Source organism: Cydia fagiglandana, chromosome 21, assembly GCF_963556715.1.
Source record: "Cydia fagiglandana chromosome 21, ilCydFagi1.1, whole genome shotgun sequence".
Lineage (NCBI taxonomy): Eukaryota > Metazoa > Arthropoda > Insecta > Lepidoptera > Tortricidae > Cydia > Cydia fagiglandana.
The window spans coordinates 9978939-10000167 of record NC_085952.1 but is presented as its reverse complement, the minus strand read 5'-3'; the positions used below and the strand labels follow the sequence as shown (position 1 = coordinate 10000167).

The 21229-nt window shown below is 39.7% G+C and overlaps 1 protein-coding gene across 1 annotated transcript in view; it reads right to left on the bottom strand.

The window, feature by feature from the left end:
- Positions 1-21229, bottom strand: part of LOC134675247 (huntingtin) — a 55114-nt gene that overhangs the window by 14733 nt on the left and 19152 nt on the right. The window contains exons 17-34 of the mRNA XM_063533464.1: positions 20765-21010; positions 20087-20259; positions 19002-19532; positions 18220-18380; positions 17474-17567; positions 17196-17295; positions 16429-16523; positions 15785-16027; positions 10712-11099; positions 9076-9262; positions 7625-7763; positions 6216-6332; positions 5546-5611; positions 5242-5360; positions 4375-4506; positions 3490-3642; positions 2031-3063; positions 993-1186 (exon numbers count right to left, since the gene is read on the bottom strand). Of these exons, the coding sequence (XP_063389534.1) occupies positions 993-1186; positions 2031-3063; positions 3490-3642; positions 4375-4506; positions 5242-5360; positions 5546-5611; positions 6216-6332; positions 7625-7763; positions 9076-9262; positions 10712-11099; positions 15785-16027; positions 16429-16523; positions 17196-17295; positions 17474-17567; positions 18220-18380; positions 19002-19532; positions 20087-20259; positions 20765-21010 (4171 nt within the window). The remainder of the gene's footprint in view (positions 1-992; positions 1187-2030; positions 3064-3489; positions 3643-4374; positions 4507-5241; positions 5361-5545; positions 5612-6215; positions 6333-7624; positions 7764-9075; positions 9263-10711; positions 11100-15784; positions 16028-16428; positions 16524-17195; positions 17296-17473; positions 17568-18219; positions 18381-19001; positions 19533-20086; positions 20260-20764; positions 21011-21229) is intronic.

Genomic DNA, 21229 nt, shown 5'->3' with positions numbered 1-21229 from the left:
CGTTTTACCCTTTGGGTACGGAACCCTAAAAATGGCTGGTCTCTTCGAAAACTGACTAAATTAAATTAAAGGATATGAAAACAATGCATTTTATTAATTTCAGACATCATGTTTCATAGTAACATTTATTGCTTAAGACCTACACAATCGATATCTAAATATAAATAGTCTTAGTTTTATTTTTCAAAACGTTCGGGGTTCGATTCCCGAGCTGAGTACACATTTTTTTTAATGTATGAATGCAGTTTTTCGTGTTACTAAAATTGATGACATGATTCCTAAGAAGAGATCGGTGTATATCGTATAGTATCAGATTTTCCCATACTGGCCGATCTAAATGGGCCACCCTGTATAGTATATTTTACTACAATAAGTGGGCTAAATAAATATATTAACAAAGGTATATAATATGATCAACGGTTTGGAAGAACAGCTGCATATGACAGTTAAAATAAAAAAACCGATCATTCTAGTAGAACCTACTTATTTATTGTATAAGTTTGACACTTAACGATAAAATACTTCTTTAAGAAAGGAGGTGTCAATTCGTAGTGCTACAGTATTTATTTTAAAGTTAAACAGATAAAATGTTGATGCTTAGTTACCATTGAAATAACAACTGCTTAGCAACTGGTGGCACCCTGGCTGCTGACGTACGTGATTGGCAGTGCGTGTAGGTATTAATGACAGCAGCTTGAATTTGATTGCTTAGTTATCACTGACTTTTTAACCGTTATTGTCATTGTGATTAAATAAGGGTGTATGTGTTAAAGAAAAACTCGGAAGTTAAGGTATTTGTGACGAACTGAAAGCCTACGTGAAAATGACATCTTAGATGTCCTTATTTTTGTGACGATTGAAGTGTATATGTTTTCTTGGACACCTTGCCCGCTCAGGTATATCTGCTGCTGACTGTACGGCAAATATTTGTATCAATTAAATAAATATTCTAAGGGCTGATTAAGGCCAGAAAATCGAATGAATAAACTTACCTAGCCAGGCTGACAAGTAACTTCTCAATAGGTCTCCTATAGCATTTGCCGAGCACTGCACTCGCTCCGTCGGGACACAAGTTCGATTCCCAGTACTCTATTAGGGTGACCAGTTTGTCTCCTATGATGATTATGTCAGGTTTAGGGTCTTCGTCGGTCGTTATATATTTATTTAGTGTTATTGGTTTGGTGTCCTGTAAAAATATATAATGTACATATGTAGTGCATTATATATAAAAAAAAAACAAAAAAAACAAGGGGTTGCACTCCGGGAGTGCCGGCAGAAGTGAAATCTCAATGACATTGTAACAGTTTTTCGATCAGGTCACGTGTCCGTCTTACGAATTTTCAATCTGTCGAATCTGTCGGTCACGTGGCCTGTCGCGAGTTTAACATTTTTCCCCATCACAAAAAGTGCACAGCGCCGCTAAAGAAGTTTTCACTTCAAAAAATGTTTTCCATCGTATTTTATCGGAAACGTTCATATTTGTCATGCTACTTCAGTCCACCTCAGTACTTTTTGTACCGAGACTGACTGAAATAGCAAGACACGTTCGTACGTTTCCGTAAAAATACGAAGGAAAATACTTATACACAGATGCAAAATCGAAAAACTCATGTCCCAGAATTTGACAGTTAAAATAGATGGCGCTGTTTGTGGTTACCGAATTGTTTAACATCTTTAGACATCCAGATTCATCGCATAATGTACAGAGCCGTACAGCGCCATCTACATTAGCGCTCTTTTTAAAATGGTTTACAAATAAATAACTATTAGGGAGACATCTTACATAGATCAACCTAGCCCCAAACTAAGCAAAGCTTGTGCTATGGGTGCTAGGCGACGATATACATACTTATATAGATAAATACATACTTATATACATAGAAAACACCCATGACTCAGGAACAAATATTTGTGTTCATCACACAAATAAATGCCCTTACCGGGATTCGAACCCAGGACCATCGGCTTCCCAGGCAGGGTCACTACCCACTAAGCCAGACCGGTCGACAAATAAATGCATAAAAACATACCTTGACTAGATACTTCACAATCGCGTACAAACAACTGATCGCAGACTGCGTCCTATTGACATTACTGTCAAAATTCAACCCACTCCATATCTCCTTACAGCCCAAAGCCTCCGCCACATTGTCAGCTGTCAAAACTATGACATTATCAACTACAACGTCATCTGTCACGGTGACATTAGCTCTGAATGATACATCAGTATGCACCGGACTCTCTACAAGTTTTTTATTCTTTATCAAAAACGTCAAATACTGTAAAGATATCACGGAAAAAATGGCTATGTTCTTCGCTAAAGATCCTGGTAATATGCTCTCTATACATTTCTCTAATAAGTCGCAGTCAGTATCGTCTATAAGAGTCAAAGTCCTTTGCATGGATTCTAGGAATCCTTTTAAAATCGTTTGGACTGTAATGAATTCTTGATAGAATAATTTATCTTGAAATACTTGATGGCATCTTCTTGTGTATTTATCTATAGTTTGTTCTACAGTTAGGTTAAAGTTTTCAGATTGACTTAAAGGCCGATTTTGCTTAGGAAATAGTCTTATTATTTCAGATAGACTTTTGTCAAAGGAGGTTATAGCGACTTCATATAATTCAGACATCTGTGGAGGAATCAATTCTGTGTCCTCATCAGTCAATTCTAAATTTCCGAATTTCTCCTTTTCATTAACCGGTATGAAGAATTGTGATTTTGATTCTTTGTCACGATTTTTGAAAACTTGTAAACTGTTGACCACATTCAATTTGTTACTGTCCATTGATGATATCATTTCTTCGTGTAATTTTATCATCTCTCTCTGTTCTCGGATGTTGTCTCGCTCCAACTCTTTGCGTTCGCAAGCGGACGCCACGTCCAGAAATTCTTTTAGATAATTATCACAGATCAGTTTGAAGAAGGTGCTAAGTAATTTCCTGTCAAATTCTGGGCACGCGATGACAGTTGACAGCTCGTCTTTTGACAGATTTAGTAGTAGCGAAGCAAGCTCCTTTTGCTTGGATATCTTCGGTAAAGCGCAGTTGGTTTGACAGCATCTGAAATCGGAATAGGGTGTTAAGGTTGTAAACTTTAGAATGCAGATGTCGCTAGTGACGTTGTGACAGTTGCAATGACTAAATTCGCGTTGATTGACGGATGGTTAGCTGGCGGAATTGGTAATGCATTTTTTTTTCGAAAGAAACTTGAAAAAAACGAGCCGTTTTGAAATATTACCATATATTCCGGGTTTTTTCAACGCTATGTAGCAAGGTATAAGGTACAAGCAAGGTTATATGGATGGAACTGACCTGGCTTTAACCTGGTTGGTTGGTTGGTTTCATTTTAGACCCAGTAGTTTCAGAGATAAAGGGGAGGGGGGGATGGTCGGATAGACAGACAGACGCACGAGTGGTCCTATAAGGGTTCCGTTTTTCCTTTTGAAGTACGGAACCCTAAAGCATGGTTATACGGATGGAACTGACCTGGCTTTAACCTGGTTGGCGAGCCAGTGGTCGTCCACGTTGGTGGTGACGATGTACTGCGGGTTGATGGCCCGGTCTTGGGACAGGTCCAGCGGGGACAAGTCGAATACCGTTGACGCCAGAGAATTTAGTTCCATTACTAACGAAGAGTATCTGTAAAAGACCAGAATATTAACCTTTTGAACGCCACAGACGGCAATTGACGTCAACGCAAAATCGTGACGTCGACGCCAAAGACGGCATTTGACGTTGATCGTTTTTTGATGAAAATATACCTACTGAAAAACACCCCACTTTTAGGTTGGCATTATTTATTCACAAAACTAAATTTTACCCCCGTGGCGTCAGTGGCGCGGCAAATGGATGCGCCGTTTGACGTTCTAAAGGTTATAAAACACACACACCTTCTAAATACAGCTACTCGTATTGCCCAGTCCTTACGTTCTGGTACATTCAAGCGGCAACCGCGCCGCTAGCGGCCGCTATAAAGCTTAAAAAGCAGCACTCGTGAAATGTCCAAATACGTGATGGCTTCTCTTTTCAACACTTCAGTCGTCTTAGCGTAAGCACAGAATAAATAATAGTTCTCGGTACATATGGTTCACTTTCTAACAAAACGCGTTTATTACGACAGATATGACCGCAAGGTGGCGCAAGCGATTACACTCACTTGTAATTTTAGTCGCTATTGGCGATTTTTCGGGCCCATCGGGGGTCCTTCCTCAGGCGCTAGTGCTCGCAACGCTTCCCCGCTCGTCGCGCGCCCTGACAGGCCGGCGCGGGGGCGGGGGTGCGCCGGCGAGTACATAGACTAGGAATCCTCTAGACGGAGCTTAGAGCAATTATTTCATGAAACCGATGCTGCCAAAAATACAGTAAACTTACCGAACATGGACCTTCTCTCTCTGCAGCATCTCTAAAGCCACTTGAACGTCCTCTTTAGTCAGTTGCACGTTTATATCTTCGACGGACATGTCTTTCAGAAGTCTGCATCTCTCTATTGCCAGGTTTGCGAACCTAAAATATATCGTGTCATAACATGTCATAAACAGACCTTGGATTCTAGAAATCAGAAATTATTTATTTGCATTGATACAGTATGGGGATGTTACAATATATGGTGTTACAGATCTTGTACCTAGCTTGCATGCAAGCGTGCAAATTCATCATTATAATCATAAATTTAAATAAATATAAAATGTCCCCATACTGTATCAATGCAAAAAAATTATGTCTGATTTCTGATTTTCAAATTGAAATTATTGAAAAAATTAACATAATAGGCATATCACAATAGAATTAATAACTAAATATCTAGGGGGCATAATTCAATTAATTACGCATCTAGAATCCTAGTTCCTATATCGATAAATAGAGTCGCTTAACTTCAAACTCGGGTAAATCCATCTGTCAGATTATGCGATTTTGGTTTTATGAAAAGTTAAGGGGATATTTGCTTGATTTCCCCGAGTTTAAAGTTAAGCGACATCTTGTAGCCACGCGAGTTTTTCGAACTAACCGCACTTGGTCTTGTTTATCAGTTTGAACATTTTGCGCACTAGGGATAGGGCTAGGGATGTTGTGATGATGTTGACGTCAACTTGAGCCAGTCTTCTCCGAGACCACGGGGACAACGCCGTCCTCGAAACATCGGAGGTAAATCTTAAAACTTAAATACGCCATTAAGTCCCGTTGTGCAATGTAATAATGTTTAATAATCGTGAAAGTTTAAATCAACATAAGGATACTCACCGAATAGCAACAGCGGGCTCCAGCTTGCCGATAATACGACAGATGAGGAACACTAGAGCCCCGGACTGGGTCTCGTGGCATAGCGATAGCATTTTGTATATGTTTAGAGCGAATTCGTCCTGTAAACAAATTTTACGGTAGGCACAGATGTAGTGCATAATTATTTTCCATCGTATTTTCACGGAAACGTACGAACGTGTCTTGCTATTTCAGTCAGTCTCTGTACAAAAAGTACTGAGGTTTATTAAAGTAGCATGACAAATACGAATATGAATTCAAATAAATAAAAACTGCTAAAATTTACCTTGAGACACCCTTGACAGCGCGCAGCAACACATTGCAAGAGCAAGCTAGAGGCCCCTGCGTTTTCCTGCAATTTTTTTTAAAAACTATTAGAACCAAGCCACACAATAAATAATAGTACTAGGTACAGAAGGCTCACTCTTTAACAAAACGCGTCTATTACGGCAGATATGACCGCCAGGTGGCGCTAGCGCGAGCAGGCGTCCGTTCCGTAGCGGTGTGCGGCAACGACTACTGCTAAACACCAAACTTGGCGTGGGCCGCGTGTACTCGTAGCGACGCGACGAAATCGTGTAGTGAGCCACGCCTGACCCGGTTGCGTTTCCTGACTATTCAATGCCATAACCATATTACCTACACTATACCTCGACGACCGGTCTGGCCTAGTGGGTAGTGACCCTGCCTATGAAGCCGATGGTCCCGGGTTCGAATCCTGGTAAGGGCATTTGTACGATGATACAGATATTTGTTCCTGAGTCATGGTTGTTTTCTATGTATTTAAGTATTTCTATATTATATATATCGTTGTCTGAGTACCCACAACACAAGCCTTCTTGAGCTTACCGCGGGGCTTAGTCAATTTGTGTAAAAAAATGTCCTAATAATATATTTATTGATCTCAAATTCAACATAGGAGGTTTTAATGTAAGTAAACTTAACGCCGTTCTCACCTGCACTTTCAACACTAAGCTTTGCACTACGCGTTCAGCGTACTGTGTGGCTAGGATCTGCACTCGGTTCACAAGTAGCCACGTCAGGTGAACCGCTTCCGAGAGACCGTTCTCTACCTGAAAATATAATGACAATAGCACAGTGTAATAAGTTTTTGGTACTAATTTCATTTTTGGTACAAGCTTATCGCTGACTTTTCTTACGACAGACAACTAATACTTATCGAGACAATTCTAAAAACCCCTAACACAATTAAGTTGCGTTGTTTCATCACAGAGTTCCTATGGCCATCTCCTGTCTCCATCATCAGATCAGCTCGTTAGTACCATAATATTGCATTGTCATCCGATTTATACATGCATGCAAAATTTCAGCTCAATCGGAAACCGGGAAGTGGATCAAATTTAACTTGCAAGATTTGACTACAGACAGACAACGGTCAGGTGAAACTAAATAAAAGCTTGTACAGTCGCCATCAGATATATCGGAGCGGCCAAGGTGCTCATAAATATCTGAACACGCCTCTATTGTCAAGGCGTTAGAGTGCGTGTTCAGATATTGTGAACACCTTGGCCGCTCCGATATATCTGATGGCGACTGTAAAAAGTAACGCAGTAGGGTTGTCACAGACTTTTACACACCAACACAAACATACCAAATATTTCAAATAAGACACGCTAGCTGAATTTTAAAAATTTATTATGTACCTGTTGCATAAAATACTATAGGCCCCGTGCATGAACAATAGAGGGCAGCATAGAAGCCGTCAGATTTTTAGCGCGAGGCATATAGGTGTCGTTTATGCTTCCAATGTAGCCCACAAGATGGCAGAGCCTACTATGGAAACGTACTGACGAGAACGGTAAATGTTGGCACTTGCTTTGGCAATGTACATGTGTACATATGTTTCCGATTCAGGCCACAAGATGGCAGACCCTCCAACGCGCACGGTCCCTATAGGGAAACCCAACTATTTTGGGACTGGTCACTTACAAAATATTCGCAGTTAGCCAGAGCGCAAGCGGTTTGAAGCGCGTTCGCTGGCGATGGCCGAGTGTCGCCGCCTCCCAATGGAAGGTTATTTAGGCCCTTGAATTTTAAGAACTTTTGCATAAAATAACTATAGAAGGATATAGGGAAACCCTACTATTTTGCGACTGGTAACTTAACTTACAAAAGCGAAAAACATGGTGCGCGACATAGGCCGTAGACTTAGGCAGAAGGGGGAGGACCCCCGCTCCGAATCGTTTCTGGTGCAAAGGCCATCCATAGCGCGGCAATGCCACGAGTATTATGGGCACTTTTGCACCGGAAGCGTCCAGGAGCGGCAGCAATGTTTAGTTAGTAACTTGTGTGTTTTTAGTTTGTAAGTATGACTAACTGTATGTATGTTTTGATCAAAACTTACAAAATATTCGCAGTACGCCAGAACGCAAGCGGTTTGAAGCGCGTTCGCTGGCGATGGCCGAGTGTCGCCGCCTCCCAATGGAAGGTCGCGGGCGAAACCGATCAGTTTCTGCCAGTATTTGTGAGACAGGAAGTTTAGCCTGCAACAAACGAATGAAAATTATGAATAACACTAGCGACCCGCCCCGGCTTCGCACGAGTTACACAAAGCCTTAACAAATTACACACCTAAACCTTCCTCAAGAATTCGCCGGAAGAAAGAGCCGGAGTTTTTTTTTTTGACATTTTTACACAAATTAACTAAGCCCCACGGTAAACTCAAGAAAGCTTGTGTTGTGGGTACTCAGACAACGATATATATAATATATAAATACTTAAATACATAGAAAACAACCATGACTCAGGAACTAATATATGTATCATCATACAAATAAATGCCCTTAACAGGATTCGAACCCGTGACCATCGGCTTCATAGGCAGGGTCACTACCCACTAGGCCAGACCGGTCGTCAGTTTGAACCCGCAACCACCACCGGATTGAAAGTCGCACGTTCTTACCGCTAGACCACCAGCAGCGCTTCAATCCACGTGCAAACATATTTATATTAATCTAAAATACACGCCAAAATGTCTTCTCATGTTACCTTATCAACAAGTGCGACCAGTGTACAGTCAGTAGTGGCGTCCTGTGCGCGGCGCGCAGTCATATCAGGTTGAGCAGGTCCAGCGGAATATTCTCGTCGGGACTGTACAGGCCCGTGTTGAGCCCGCTCTGCTCGTTGTGCAGGGTGCTTTGAGCGGTCTTGGCTATTTAGTAAATTCATCACATTTTCACGGTGAATATGCTTGTTCGCTTAAGACGTATTTTTAGAACCAGCTCAATAAGATTTCCCGAGTAATATGCCGTTTTACACTTAAGTATTCAATACATTTTACATGTTTAATAGTTACGCTTGTTCGCTTAAGACTCATTTTTAGAACCCGCATAATACGATTTCCCGAGTAAGGGCTGATTTAGACGGCGCGCGAACTCGCATGCAATTTTAGTTACATTGCGGATTCCAAATTTTATATTAAAGGAAAAAATTGAAAAATTTACGCTTTAAATTAAAAAAAAAAAATGATTTACATTGCGGATTGTCGGTTACGTCCAATTCAACCAACCGATTCAAAGTCGCACGCTCTTACCGTTAGACCACCAGCAGCGCTTCAATCCATGTGCATTGTTAGAACCCGCATAATACGATTTCCCGAGTAAGGGCTGATTTAGACGGCGCGCGAACTCGCATGCGATTTTAGTTACATTGCGGATCGTTGGTTACGTCCAATTCAACCAACCGATTGAAAGTCGCACGCTCTTACCGCTAGACCACCAGCAACGCTTCAATCCATGTGCTAACATATAATTTATATCAATCCAAAATATACGCCAAAATTTATCGTCACGTTACCTTATCAGCAAGTGCGACCAGTGTACAGTCAGCAGCGGCGTCCTGTGCGCGGCGCGCAGGCATATCAGGTTGAGCAGGTCCAGCGGAATATTCTCGTCGGGACTGTACAGGCCCGTGTTGAGGCCGCTTTGCTCGTTGTGCAGGATGCTTTGAGCGGTCTTGGCTGTTAGGGGGAAGAGGCAGCCACCTAAAAAATAATATACCTATTAGGGCCACTAGCACCATTCTAACCCGGGGTTAAGCGGTTAAACCTGGAGTTACCATGGTTACAATTTGACACTGTGTTAACGGTTTAGCTTAACCCCGGGTTAATGGGATGGTACGGTCAGCCAAGAAAGTGGTCTATCACTTTTCGACTCTAGGTACCATCTGATACCATCTGACTCTATACTGCAAAACGTAATTCAAGGCCAAAAAAAGTAAGAAAATGTTGCCACTTTTTACTAGCGCGTCTTGTATTTATGCAAGAATAAATAAATAAAAGATTTTTTTTAAATCGTGGGAGTAAAATTACTAATAAATAAATTATCTTAGCGTGATTATTTGTCAAAAGGAATTTACTATTTTACAAACAAATTATTGCAGTAGCAACATTTTCTTACTTTTTTTGGTCTTGAATTACGTTTTGCAGTATAGGTAGGTATCATCTGATTGATAAGAGTCGAAAAGTGGTAGGCCACTTTCTTGGCTGACTGTACAAGTGGCTCTTAGGAACACTGATTTGACGTATAGTCAGCAACAGAACTTGCTAAGCGGGCAAGGTACCTATTCAAAGTGAGCTAATACATTTAAAAAATAAGAGCTCATTTAGACGATGCGAGAACTCGCATGCGAGTTTCATTGCATTGCGGGTTTTGATCGGTCGGTTGAATTGGACGTAACCAACAGTCCGCAATGTAACTAAAATCGCATGCGAGTTCGCACGCCGTCTAAATCAGCCCTAAGAGTTGACTGCATGTTTAAGTAAACTCACTGTTTTATGTACTTATTAATGAATGTAACATAGTACTTTTGTAATAATAAGCCACTCAAAATATTACGATTTTGGATGTAAGAATACGTGATTATAACGGCTCGTACGCACAATACCGGCGGCACACCCGGCCGATTTTTGCCGAGTGGGTATGTCGCCGGCATAATCAAGCCCGGCAGGTAATGCAAGCCCGGGCAGCTCAAATACCGCCGGGCTTGATGGCGGCATGCCCGCCGGCCGGGCCGCCGGCATAGTGTGTAGGAGCTTTAACCTCTAGCTGCCCATACGTCAAACCTTGCCAAGCAAAATGAAACTTTATTTTGTCAACACAAAGTTTAAATTAAAATGGAACAGGATACCTTTTTATAGGTCTCTGGGCGGATATACTTCGTTTTTTTTTAGCATTAGAAATAAGGTAAACAATCTTGATGTGTCTTTTAATTGAAAAACACATTTTTAAAATAAGTTACGGCCAATGTGTAACACTTATGAATCTAATACAATCATTTATATTCTTTTGCTTTCATAAGGAATAGTTACTGATTTAATAAAAGCGTTTTTCAATTAAAAGACATGTCAAGATCGCTTATCTTCGTTTAAGTTCTTTCTAATGCTAAAAAAACGAACTATAGAGGTTAACATAACTACGTACAAAATACCTACTTGTTAAATGCAGCATATGCTTAACTTGCACAATAATATTCACGCACACCGCATACAGCAAGCCATTCTGACCCTCTCCATCGCCAAGCTCAATCGCATCATGGCAATTATCCACCTCAGTTATAGCGAACGTCAAAGTTTTGAACAAAAACCTGACCAGAATGACATCTGGCGACAAATTCGCGCAGTTCTCGTTGACATTTTGGACGTTTAGCGGGTCCACGTCAGGTTTGACGTTGAAAAATATGGATTGAGGTGAAATGTGGGACGATTTGAGGTAGTTTATTGACAGTAGTATTTCGCTCTCTGGTATTAGAACGAGTATTTTTCGCAGGATGACCATTGTTATGGCGAGGTAGCGGATTTTCAGTTTGCGGGGCGACGTTGTCTGAAATAGAAAAACATATTGTATATTTATATGTTTTATGCGTATGCAACTTTCAATGCCTATTGTGAAATTATCTGTAAGCAAAAAAAAAATGTTCTCATAATACATTTAATAAAACAGAATGGTAATCAGAAAGTCTATTTAGTAATCTCATCAAATTTTGCTGCTCACGGCTCACGGCTCACGGCTGTTCGCTTAAGACGCATTTTTAGAACCAGCTTAATACGATTTCCCGAATAATATACCATTTTACACTTTTTTCGTACATTCTTCATGGTCCGCTTGTTCGCTTAACACATTCACTGCCAAGAACACGTATGTGTGTTCATTTTGTACCGAAAACGGGGCGCCCGGCACCGAAAGTGTTAAGACGCCTTTTGAGAAACCATTTCATACGATTTCCTACGCAATAGACCATTTTAAACATATTCATAATTTTTTCACGTTTAATACGCTTGTCCGCTTAAGTCGCTCTTAAATCGTCTTAAGCGTGTTTTACTGTTGACACTTTCTGGGTTGCTTTATAGCATGTTAAGGCTAAAAACATTTCAAATACCTGTTCAAGTTTTACTGAAGTTTTTTTTTCAAGGTTAACATGATCGTCCGCTTAAGATGCGTTTTAAAAATCTTGTTAAGCGGGTTTATTTTGTTTATTTTTTTTACTGTATGTGTACTATTCTCCCGGTTAATACGCTTGTCCTCTTAAGGTGGTTCGCCTAGGTTACTCAAAACTTAACTCTCGCTAGATGGCACCACTTTTGCAAAATTTCAGGTTTTATTTTTTTGTGAAATGGTCATGGTATTTGTATACTTAAAAGTATGTTTCGCGCACTCTTTAAATAAATATTGAACAATTAAAGTAAACATTGAATACTTCATTGTGCAAAAACCACCTTTTTAATTCGACGGAGTGTTGCTGTCACGCTTTTTCCTAGTATTACTCACACATGCAAACAGTGTTTCCGTGATCCTTGTAGTAGACAATTTCACACAACGTAAGTATGTTGCATTGCAATAGCGTAACGGTATGTTCGTGGAAATAACTACGTGCAAGAGGATTGGGGTTCAAGACTGGTGCGAGTAGGTAATTTCTTTTTGTTTCTCCTTTGTGTTATCTTACCTTTAAACGAGCAATTATTATATATATGTTACTGTAAAAGCCCGAAGTACGGCAAAACCTAGGATTTACCGGTAAAACCTAGGTTTTACCGATGCCGATCGGTAAAAGCCCGAAATGTTAAATCTTACTAGTTTACATCGGGCTTTTACCAACACCGATATGGTAGAGTCTGTGCGGAAAGAGAAGAGTCGTGGGATTTGAGGGCGCGCCAGTGCTATTTTATGGTTTTTGCTATGCTGACAACACTGGTCACGTGATTATAGTACGACACTAAAGGTCATGATACTTGAATCCCTTTTGTTCCGGTTTTTTACCACGGCTTACTAAACGGAGCCTGGTGGTGGTGTCGTCTCGTCAACTCAATCCTCTGATTTAGCGCAGGCACTAGTTTTCTTTTTAAAACACACTTGTTTTTATGTCTCGGATACTACAAAGTGACTGCGATTGACAAAACTGCTAAAACTAGTTAAGAATCTGCCCAATACAACTGTAATTTTAGTACCAAACAAGATAGTCTCATTTATGTACTGCCTAATCTGTGCAGTCCAACAGTTATTAAAACCGGGTAGATCGGGTAGAAATTGGGCAATAGAACCGTAATTTTATCTGGGATATATTTCACCCATTGTAAACTTGACTTGTAATGTATGTGTACATTATTAATAATAAATATGAATATGAATAAAAATAGTGCATTAAGTAGGTAGGCCTTATTGGGATATGTCCGGTTCTCTCATCTCACGATATTTTACTTCGCCGAAAAGTCACTGCTAAATATGAAATATAATTTCGTAACTAACAGAACCTACAAATAAAGAAATATTTTATTAGAAAAAGTTTTATTCAGAACCTAGTAAACGAACTTACAAATAAAGAAATATTTTATTAGAAAAAGTTTTATTCTTTGTAATCGAAGTCTGAATTAAAATATTCAATGTCACTTATGTTTGAGCTAGCTTCAAAACAACTAGGGACACTCATAAACTATCTTCATCTGAACTGGATGTGCTTGAATCCGGCACGTAGATTACGAATTCTTGCATATCACCTACTTAGCGGTCTTTTATTCGAGTTACCGTAGGTACTTTTACACAATCCTGAAAAAGAAATTACATATAAATATGCATAAAATGGCAAGTATCAAGACTACTTGTCAGTTATTCTAAAGGTCATGAATGACCTGCATATTTATGAAAATTAATATATTTTGAATGAATATACATACCGATTATGTACCGGAGACAAGTTACTTAGGGGGCTTATTAAATAGGTAATTATTTAATATTAAATACAACATCAATACCCGCGAATAGCGGAAACACGTTCCCCGACTTTTTGTAAGTCGATAGTCGGCTTTTAGCCGTTTTCTTCCCGCTGACAAAACCGAACAATGTTAAATATAATTTTCCTTGTGGTTTTATGTACGGTTTTATCGTGTTTTGAAAATATTTAATACATAAAACTTGCGGTTTTTGTTAGTAAAAATATACATTGACAGAAGTTTGTTTACTTTTTACAAGACAGGTGTCAAAGGTTTGATTGCCATATAAAATTTAAAATGTTAGTTCCCGTTTCTGCCACGACTCTTCTCTTTCCGCACAGACTCTAAATCCTAGGTCTTACCACGGCAACCGGTAAAGTTTGAATCATGCACTGATTCTTGAGATTATTAGATGAAAAGTAGGTAGGTTTGGATCTCCCGGTTCTGCTGAAGGTGAAAGAGAACTCTACTAGCCTGCATCGTGGCTAGGCACCCAGGTTTAGGTATAGTTAACTTTAAAACCGAATCTGCAGCTGGCCACTTTATTGAGTAATAGAAACGCGTTCCGTATGTGTTTCGCTTTCCAGATGACCAGGGTGCCTAGCCAAGGTGCCAATGGTTTACGCTCCGTAGCGACTGAAGCGCAGCCGTGTCTGTCGCATTAATATGGCAGAGTGATAGAGAGAGGTATTACCCTAACGTTCGCTACGGAGCGAACGACTGGCATCATGGCTAGGCACCCAGATTTAGGTATAGTTAAGATTACCGCCGAATCTGCAGCTGGCCACTGTATTGAGTAATAGGAAAGCGTTCCGTATGTGTTTCGCTTTCCAGATGACCAGGGTGCCTAGCCAAGATGCCAATGGTGTACGCTCCGTAGCGAACGAAGCGCAACCGTGTCTGTCGCATTAATATGACAGAGTGATAGAGAGAGGTATTACCCTAACGTTCGCTACGGAGCGAACGACTGGCATCTTGCCTAGGCACCCAGATTTAGGTATAGTTAAGTTTACCGCCGAATCTGCAACTGGCCACTGTATTGAGTAATAGAAACGCGTTCCGTTTGTGTTTCGCTTTCCAGATGACCAGGGTGCCTAGCCAAGGTGCCAATGGTTTACGCTCCGTAGCGACCGAAGCGCAGCCGTGTCTGTCGCATTAATATGGCAGAGTGATAGAGACAGGTATTACCCTAACGTTCGCTACGGAGCGAACGACTGGCATCTTGGCTAGGCACACAGATTTAAACGCTTTTTAAAAATCAAAAAACTATTACTTATGAAAGCAGAAGAATATAAATGATCGTATTTGATTTATAATTGTTACATATTTGCCGTAACTTATTTTTAAAATGTGTTTTTCAATTAAAAGACACGTCAAGATTGTTTACCTTATTTCTAATGCTAAAAAAAACAAACTATAGTAATAATTGTGTTTTTCATTCATAGACAAAATCCATTATTTTATCCACAGGAAATTTTATATATCTCTTTTTTATTGCAGTGAGGATGTCCTGATTGTAAAAATAAGAGAGATTAGGTAGAGTATAATTTCTAATTTTCTTTGTCAAAAATAAACGAATACGTGTAGCCCATACCATACTTAATCAATCGATTTATGATAATAAGAAAAATTAAATAAAAATAAAAAAACAATACGAAATTTAGATGTAACAAAAATACAAAAAGTTATGTTCCAGCATACAATTGACTGGGGATCGAACCGGGAATCTTCCGTTTGTAAGCAAAAAAGCGACTGTTTGCATAACACGCCATGATAGTTCTTAGCTAAGCTGACGAACTTCGGGTACTTATTCTCGCTTAGGTCAATTAAGTACCTGTCAAACGTCAGTGTCAACAAAATTGCACTAAACATGACGGCACTCCAAATTCGCGCCGTGGTCAGCCCGGCAACGTCGGAAATGGTATGGCAACGTCGCAAATGTATCTGTACACGACATTTGTGACACACACATACGTAAAATTGATGAAAATTTAACTATGATTTTTGCATGATTTCTGTATGAAACATTGTTTTCCTGTTAATTTCGCGCAAACGAATATTCGAAGGAAGATAAATGCGGAAATATTTATGTATTAATAGTGTGTAGTTACTTAATGAGCTTTGATTGAATTTTGTATGAAAATCGAACCACCTTAAGACACTTTTAAATCTTCTTATAGCATGTTAACGCATTCATTGCCAGGGGGCGTGGCCTAGGAACAAACTTGTACGAAGGTGAACGCACATGTGCGTTGGGGGCAGTGAATGTGTTAAGGGTAAAAACGAATTGGTAAATACAAATACCTGTTCAGGCGCCTTGAACAATATCTTGAGCAGCGTCTCCACCCGGCCCTGCTCCAGCAGCACGTCTTTATACACGGACTCTATCAGCCTCTCCAGCGCCGCGATGGCGTGCCGGCTGTCCAGCTCGATGGACGCGCTGGCCAGCAGGTTCAGTAGGGTGTTGCAGGCCAGCTCCGACCAGAGGTAGTAGCTTTCTGGGTGGTCTTGGGAGAGACAGAGGACGCAGGATACTAGTTCTAGGACCTGGGAAAGAAAATAATTTAGTTAGTGATTTAGCTCACCTAAAAACTCAATATGAGCATTATCCACACAGGCTACGGTCATAATTAATTCATCAGTTTAGTGATCAATATTTGATTGACAAATAAGACAACAGCAGTGCGAGTTACGAAAAAGTTCTAACAGTTCTCGGTGTTTCGAAATTTTTCATAATATGTAAAGGAGATTCCCATTTTGGGAAGAGGATATTTCGTTCTCCATAGGAAATCGCATCAAACTCCCGAGATCTCTCCATGTGGAAAATTTCACATTAGTTTTTTTCCGTTGGCTCGTTAGTGCTTTAAAACCAAGTTATTTATTTATTATGTAATAATAATAATGTGTAAAGCTGTATTGTTGGCGATAACTATGGTAAGGATGCATACCTTTTGTCTGTCCATAGTTTTTTGCAACATTGAAAACAGGACTTCCCTTGTAGCCTGTGCTTCCTGTTGCTGTTGCCTTCCCAATACACTACCACCTGCAAGAACAAAACAGTTTTTACGAAAATATATCATACTAGCCTCTTCCCGCCACTGCGTCCATGTACATTTCAATAAATTCCCTCTCGCCTCCCCCTTATCACTTTAGAGTACTAAATTGCAATACCTACTGCACCCCTGAGGTGACCCAAACTGCCCATGATCGGAGTCAGTGGAAGAATAGGATTTGAGACCACCTTATGGCTCATTTAGACGGCGCGCGAACTCGCATGCGATTTTAGTTACATTGCGGACCATTGAGGTTACATCAACTCAGCCGACCGATCAAATAACGCAATGTAATGAAACTCGCATGCGAGTTCTCGCACTGTCTAAATGAGCCCTAACAGAGGTTAACAGGATAAAAAGAAGAAAGAATAAGATTGAAAAAAGGTCCTTGTGTAATTTTCCAGGTTATAAACTACGTACAGTCGCCATCAGATATATCGGAGCGGTCAAGGTGCTCACAAATATCTAAGCACGCCTCTATTGTCAGGGCGTTAGTGTGCGTATTCAGATATTGTGAACACCTTGGCCGGTCGAATATATCTGATGGTGACTGTACCTATTTGTGTGTATTGGTCCAGAAGTTTGCGTGATGGAGGAATATAAGGAACAACCATTCAAACTTCCACTTATAATATTAGTTTAATTTAAGAGGCATGTCTTACCCCCCATGTTGCTGAAAATTTTGACGATAACTGGCTCCAAACCTGCTATACACTCCAAGTGATTGCCAGATGCCATTAGACCGTCGCATAGTTGTATTAGCTAAAAAGTGTAGGAATATTAAATGAAAATTAAACTTAAAGAAAAATAATTTTTCATCCAATTTTTTAGTAAAATATTCAATAAATAAGCTAATTACCAAACAACTTGGTAACTGTCTAATAAATATGCGTCATGGTTCCAATTCGAGACTCGAGAGTATTTTATCAGAACAACGTACCTTAGGAATTTCTATTATTTGCTTCGTGTGGTGTTTCGAGGAGGACAGTTGAACTAAGAACATCAGTATACTGTGGACTAGATCACAGCAATTACTGAAACAATGAAACAGATACTAAAATACGCATCGAACAAATCAACTATCAATTACAAAATTTCTGTAAGACTTTTTTATATTGGCTGACCGACTAAGATTTACATCGTGAATGGCTCTCGATAAAGCTCCTCGTTATGGAGCGGACCCTGTCGGGCAGGCTTAGTAAAAAAAAGAAATACCACGACAAACACACGAATAATGTTTTTTTCGGAATTTATATATCCTGGTCACGGCACCAAAATGTAACGCTCCCACTACAAGAATCCTTTTTAACACGTGATTATAATTCTAATTACTAAAATAAGCCCCAGAATAGCTGGTGGGTTATTTTGAATTGCTAGTATTTAGTTAGTTCATAGCTAAATTAGTTTCTGAATTATATTTTATAAGTATCACAGCGAGAACTGTTGAGAAGGCACTCCTTTTATATAGGCAATCATGCCTGTTATAGGCTCCCATGAGCCGTGGCAAAATGCCGGGATAACGCCAGGATGATGATGATGACACCCAACTGGTCAGTCAAAAAAAGGCGCTAAATTCAAATTTTCTTTGGGAAGTCAACTCTTTGTGCCTACATTTTTTTAATTTGCCGCCCTTTTCTACTGACAAGGTTGCTGTGCCAGAGTATAAAAATGTGATGGCATACTCACGGTATCTCATGTTGTTCCACATACTCAAGTTGCTTGATAAGGAACGCGATGAAGATCTGCTCACTGTCTAGCATGCAGTAGTTGACTCTCAGGGTTAGCAGCTGGCTTAGAAGGCTTAACACGCGGCATTGCAGTGGTATGTCGTTTTGCATCGTGTAGCTCTGTGAATGATATAAATGATTCACGAAAAGCGTAATTATTGTAAGAGAAAATGATTTGGATAAAAATGAAAACTCTGATAAGATAGAATCTTTTCCATGAAACGTATCTTTCTTGTATCTTGTAAAGAGTGATATTCTTAGTCTGTTTTCCGAAAACTGAGCATTGCGATTAAAATAATAATCTTCGGTATCATATCCAAAAAAACTACTATTAAGACACATGTTTATCTTTGATTAGGAATTTAGGAGCTCTAGTATAATAAGTTTTTGGCAAAAATATCATTTTGGTACAAGCTTTTAAGCTGACTGTACTTTTCTTACGACAGACTACTAATACTCATCGAGACAGTTCTGAAAACCCCTAACACAATTAGGTTGCGTTGTTTCATCACAGAGTTCCTATGGCCACCTCCTGTCTCCATCATCAGATCAGCTCGATGGTACCATAATATTGCATTGTCATCCGATTTATACATGCATGCAAAATTTCAGCTCAATCGGAAACCGGGAAGTGGATCAAATTTAACTTGCAAGTTTTGATTACAGACAGACAACGGGACAGGTGAAAGTAAATAAAAGCTTGTAAAATACCGACTGTGTATAAAAACTAAGCAAACTCACCTTTAAAGCTTGTATCACAACCGGTTCAAACAACCTAATATATCTCTCCAACTCCTTTTTATTCGTACTCCACTTCCTATCCATTTTATTCTTAGAGAAATTCTCCATAGCTATCAACATTTTTCGTTCTTCCATCATCACCGGATTTTTACTGTCTAATGTAAGTTTCTGACTAGAATTCGAACATATACTGTTCCTTCTAGACTCACTCTCAATAGGACTTAATGAATTAATCAACATAACATCATCATAAAACGTAGCTTGCTCATCGTTTTTGGGTAAAGCTTCTATACTCATGAAATCATTATATTCAGTTATCATGTTAGTACCAAATAAGCATTTTAATAGCTGTGTTATGCAATACACGGTGGTGTCGGAACGAAGTGGCATAATAACTTTGAGGTAGTAGAGTAGCTCTTCTGTGACTGAACCAAATTCACGTTCAGTGGAAAGTTCCAATTGTATAGCCAGGCAATTGAGCACTGTTGTTAGGAATTCGTAGAACATACTGCTTTTTGGGTCGAGGTTTATCTGAAATGGTAAAAAGGACACCAACTGAAGCAATAAGAAACAATATATGTATAAACATGTCGAGCCATGCTGTGTTCCGTAGTTGTTCGACTGACAACCTACGTCAGTGCTTTGAGTCATCCAAGGGGGATTTTTGTCGGATATTGTGTACATATAATGATAAATACAATACCTTATGGTTACTGTACGTAGCCCTCAGATTGTCATACAGCTTCATATAGAAGGGTTCGGTGTAGAAGTGACCCGCGAAAGTCGGTCGCATGCTGGTGGCCGGTGTGGGGAGTCGCTTGCGCATGTTTCTGTCATCTACCCCGCCTGGGACACTGTTCTGATTGTGCACATAACAACAAAGTGGTACAATACCTTATGGTTAGAGTACGTAGCCCTCAGATTGTCGTACAGCTTCATATAGAAGGGTTCGGTGTAGAAGTGTCCCGCGAAAGTCGGTCGCATGCTGGTGGCCGGTGTGGGGAGTCGCTTGCGCATGTTTCTGTCATCTACCCCGTCTGGGACACTGTTCTGATTGTGTTCATAACAATAAAGTGGTACAATACCTTATGGTTAGAGTACGCAGCCCTCAGATTGTCATACAGCTTCATATAGAAGGGTTCGGTGTAGAAGTGTCCCGCGAAAGTCGGTCGCATGCTGGTGGCGGGTGTGGGAAGTCGCTTGCGCATGTTTTTGTCGTCTGAGCCGTCTGGGACACTGCCGCGACGGGGTTGAGGTTCTGATTGTGAAGAAATATGAACTTTAATCAATTTTAAGTTCGTATGAGACTTTTTAGTTGTAATTTTATGGATTTTTATTAGTTTTTATTGTGCCTGTGACCGCTGTCATTTCAAGATACTGATACAAATTTCTGCACCTATCAGTTTAGTCGATACATTTAAAATAAACAATTCAACATTCTAACTTTGTTGTTTGTTGCCAGGCAAAACTAGCCGCAAGATTCTAATATTTTTTATTGCATTTTGTTACTTAGGCGTAAAAGTAAGATTTGTATGCCATTTAGTTTCCTCAAAAATACTTACAGCTTGGCAAAAAAGAGTAGAAATTAAAAAGTGGCAACACTGTAGTGTCGTCCTGTTTTCTTATATAAATTGGTTTGAAAGGGACGACACTACAATGTTGCCACTTTTTGATTTCTATAACTGATATACTGGAAAACAAAAAAAAAACATCCTGTATAAAATATTCTTTTACATAAAAAAAACATTTTTTAATAAAAATACCTGTACTTTTCCTCCTAACCGGGCTTCCCGGTAGCGCAATACCACTCTTATTCAAATGCACATTAGGGTTAACATCCTCAATCAAATGCACCAGCACGTTTAGCATTTTCAACGTCACTTGCAGAAACTTCTCCGCTGAGCTCGAAACTCGTTCGTCGTCTAAATGTTGCCATTTGTCTTTAGTTTGGGAGTCGCGTTCGAATATGTCTGTGGTTGTTTTCTTGCACATTATGTTGTGGATTTCCACTACAACAATAATTTATTATATCAAAAATAATCCAAATAAAATTTATTCATAAACATTATTGGTAGGTACATTCAATGTCAATCTTAAAATCTAGTTAACAATTTACTAAACGATGTGAAATATTACAAAAATTAGCAAAAATTGGGGATAAAAAATGTTTATATCATATTGGTATAGTCAGAATCAAAGTAGCGGATCAGCCGGCCTAGCCAAGGTGA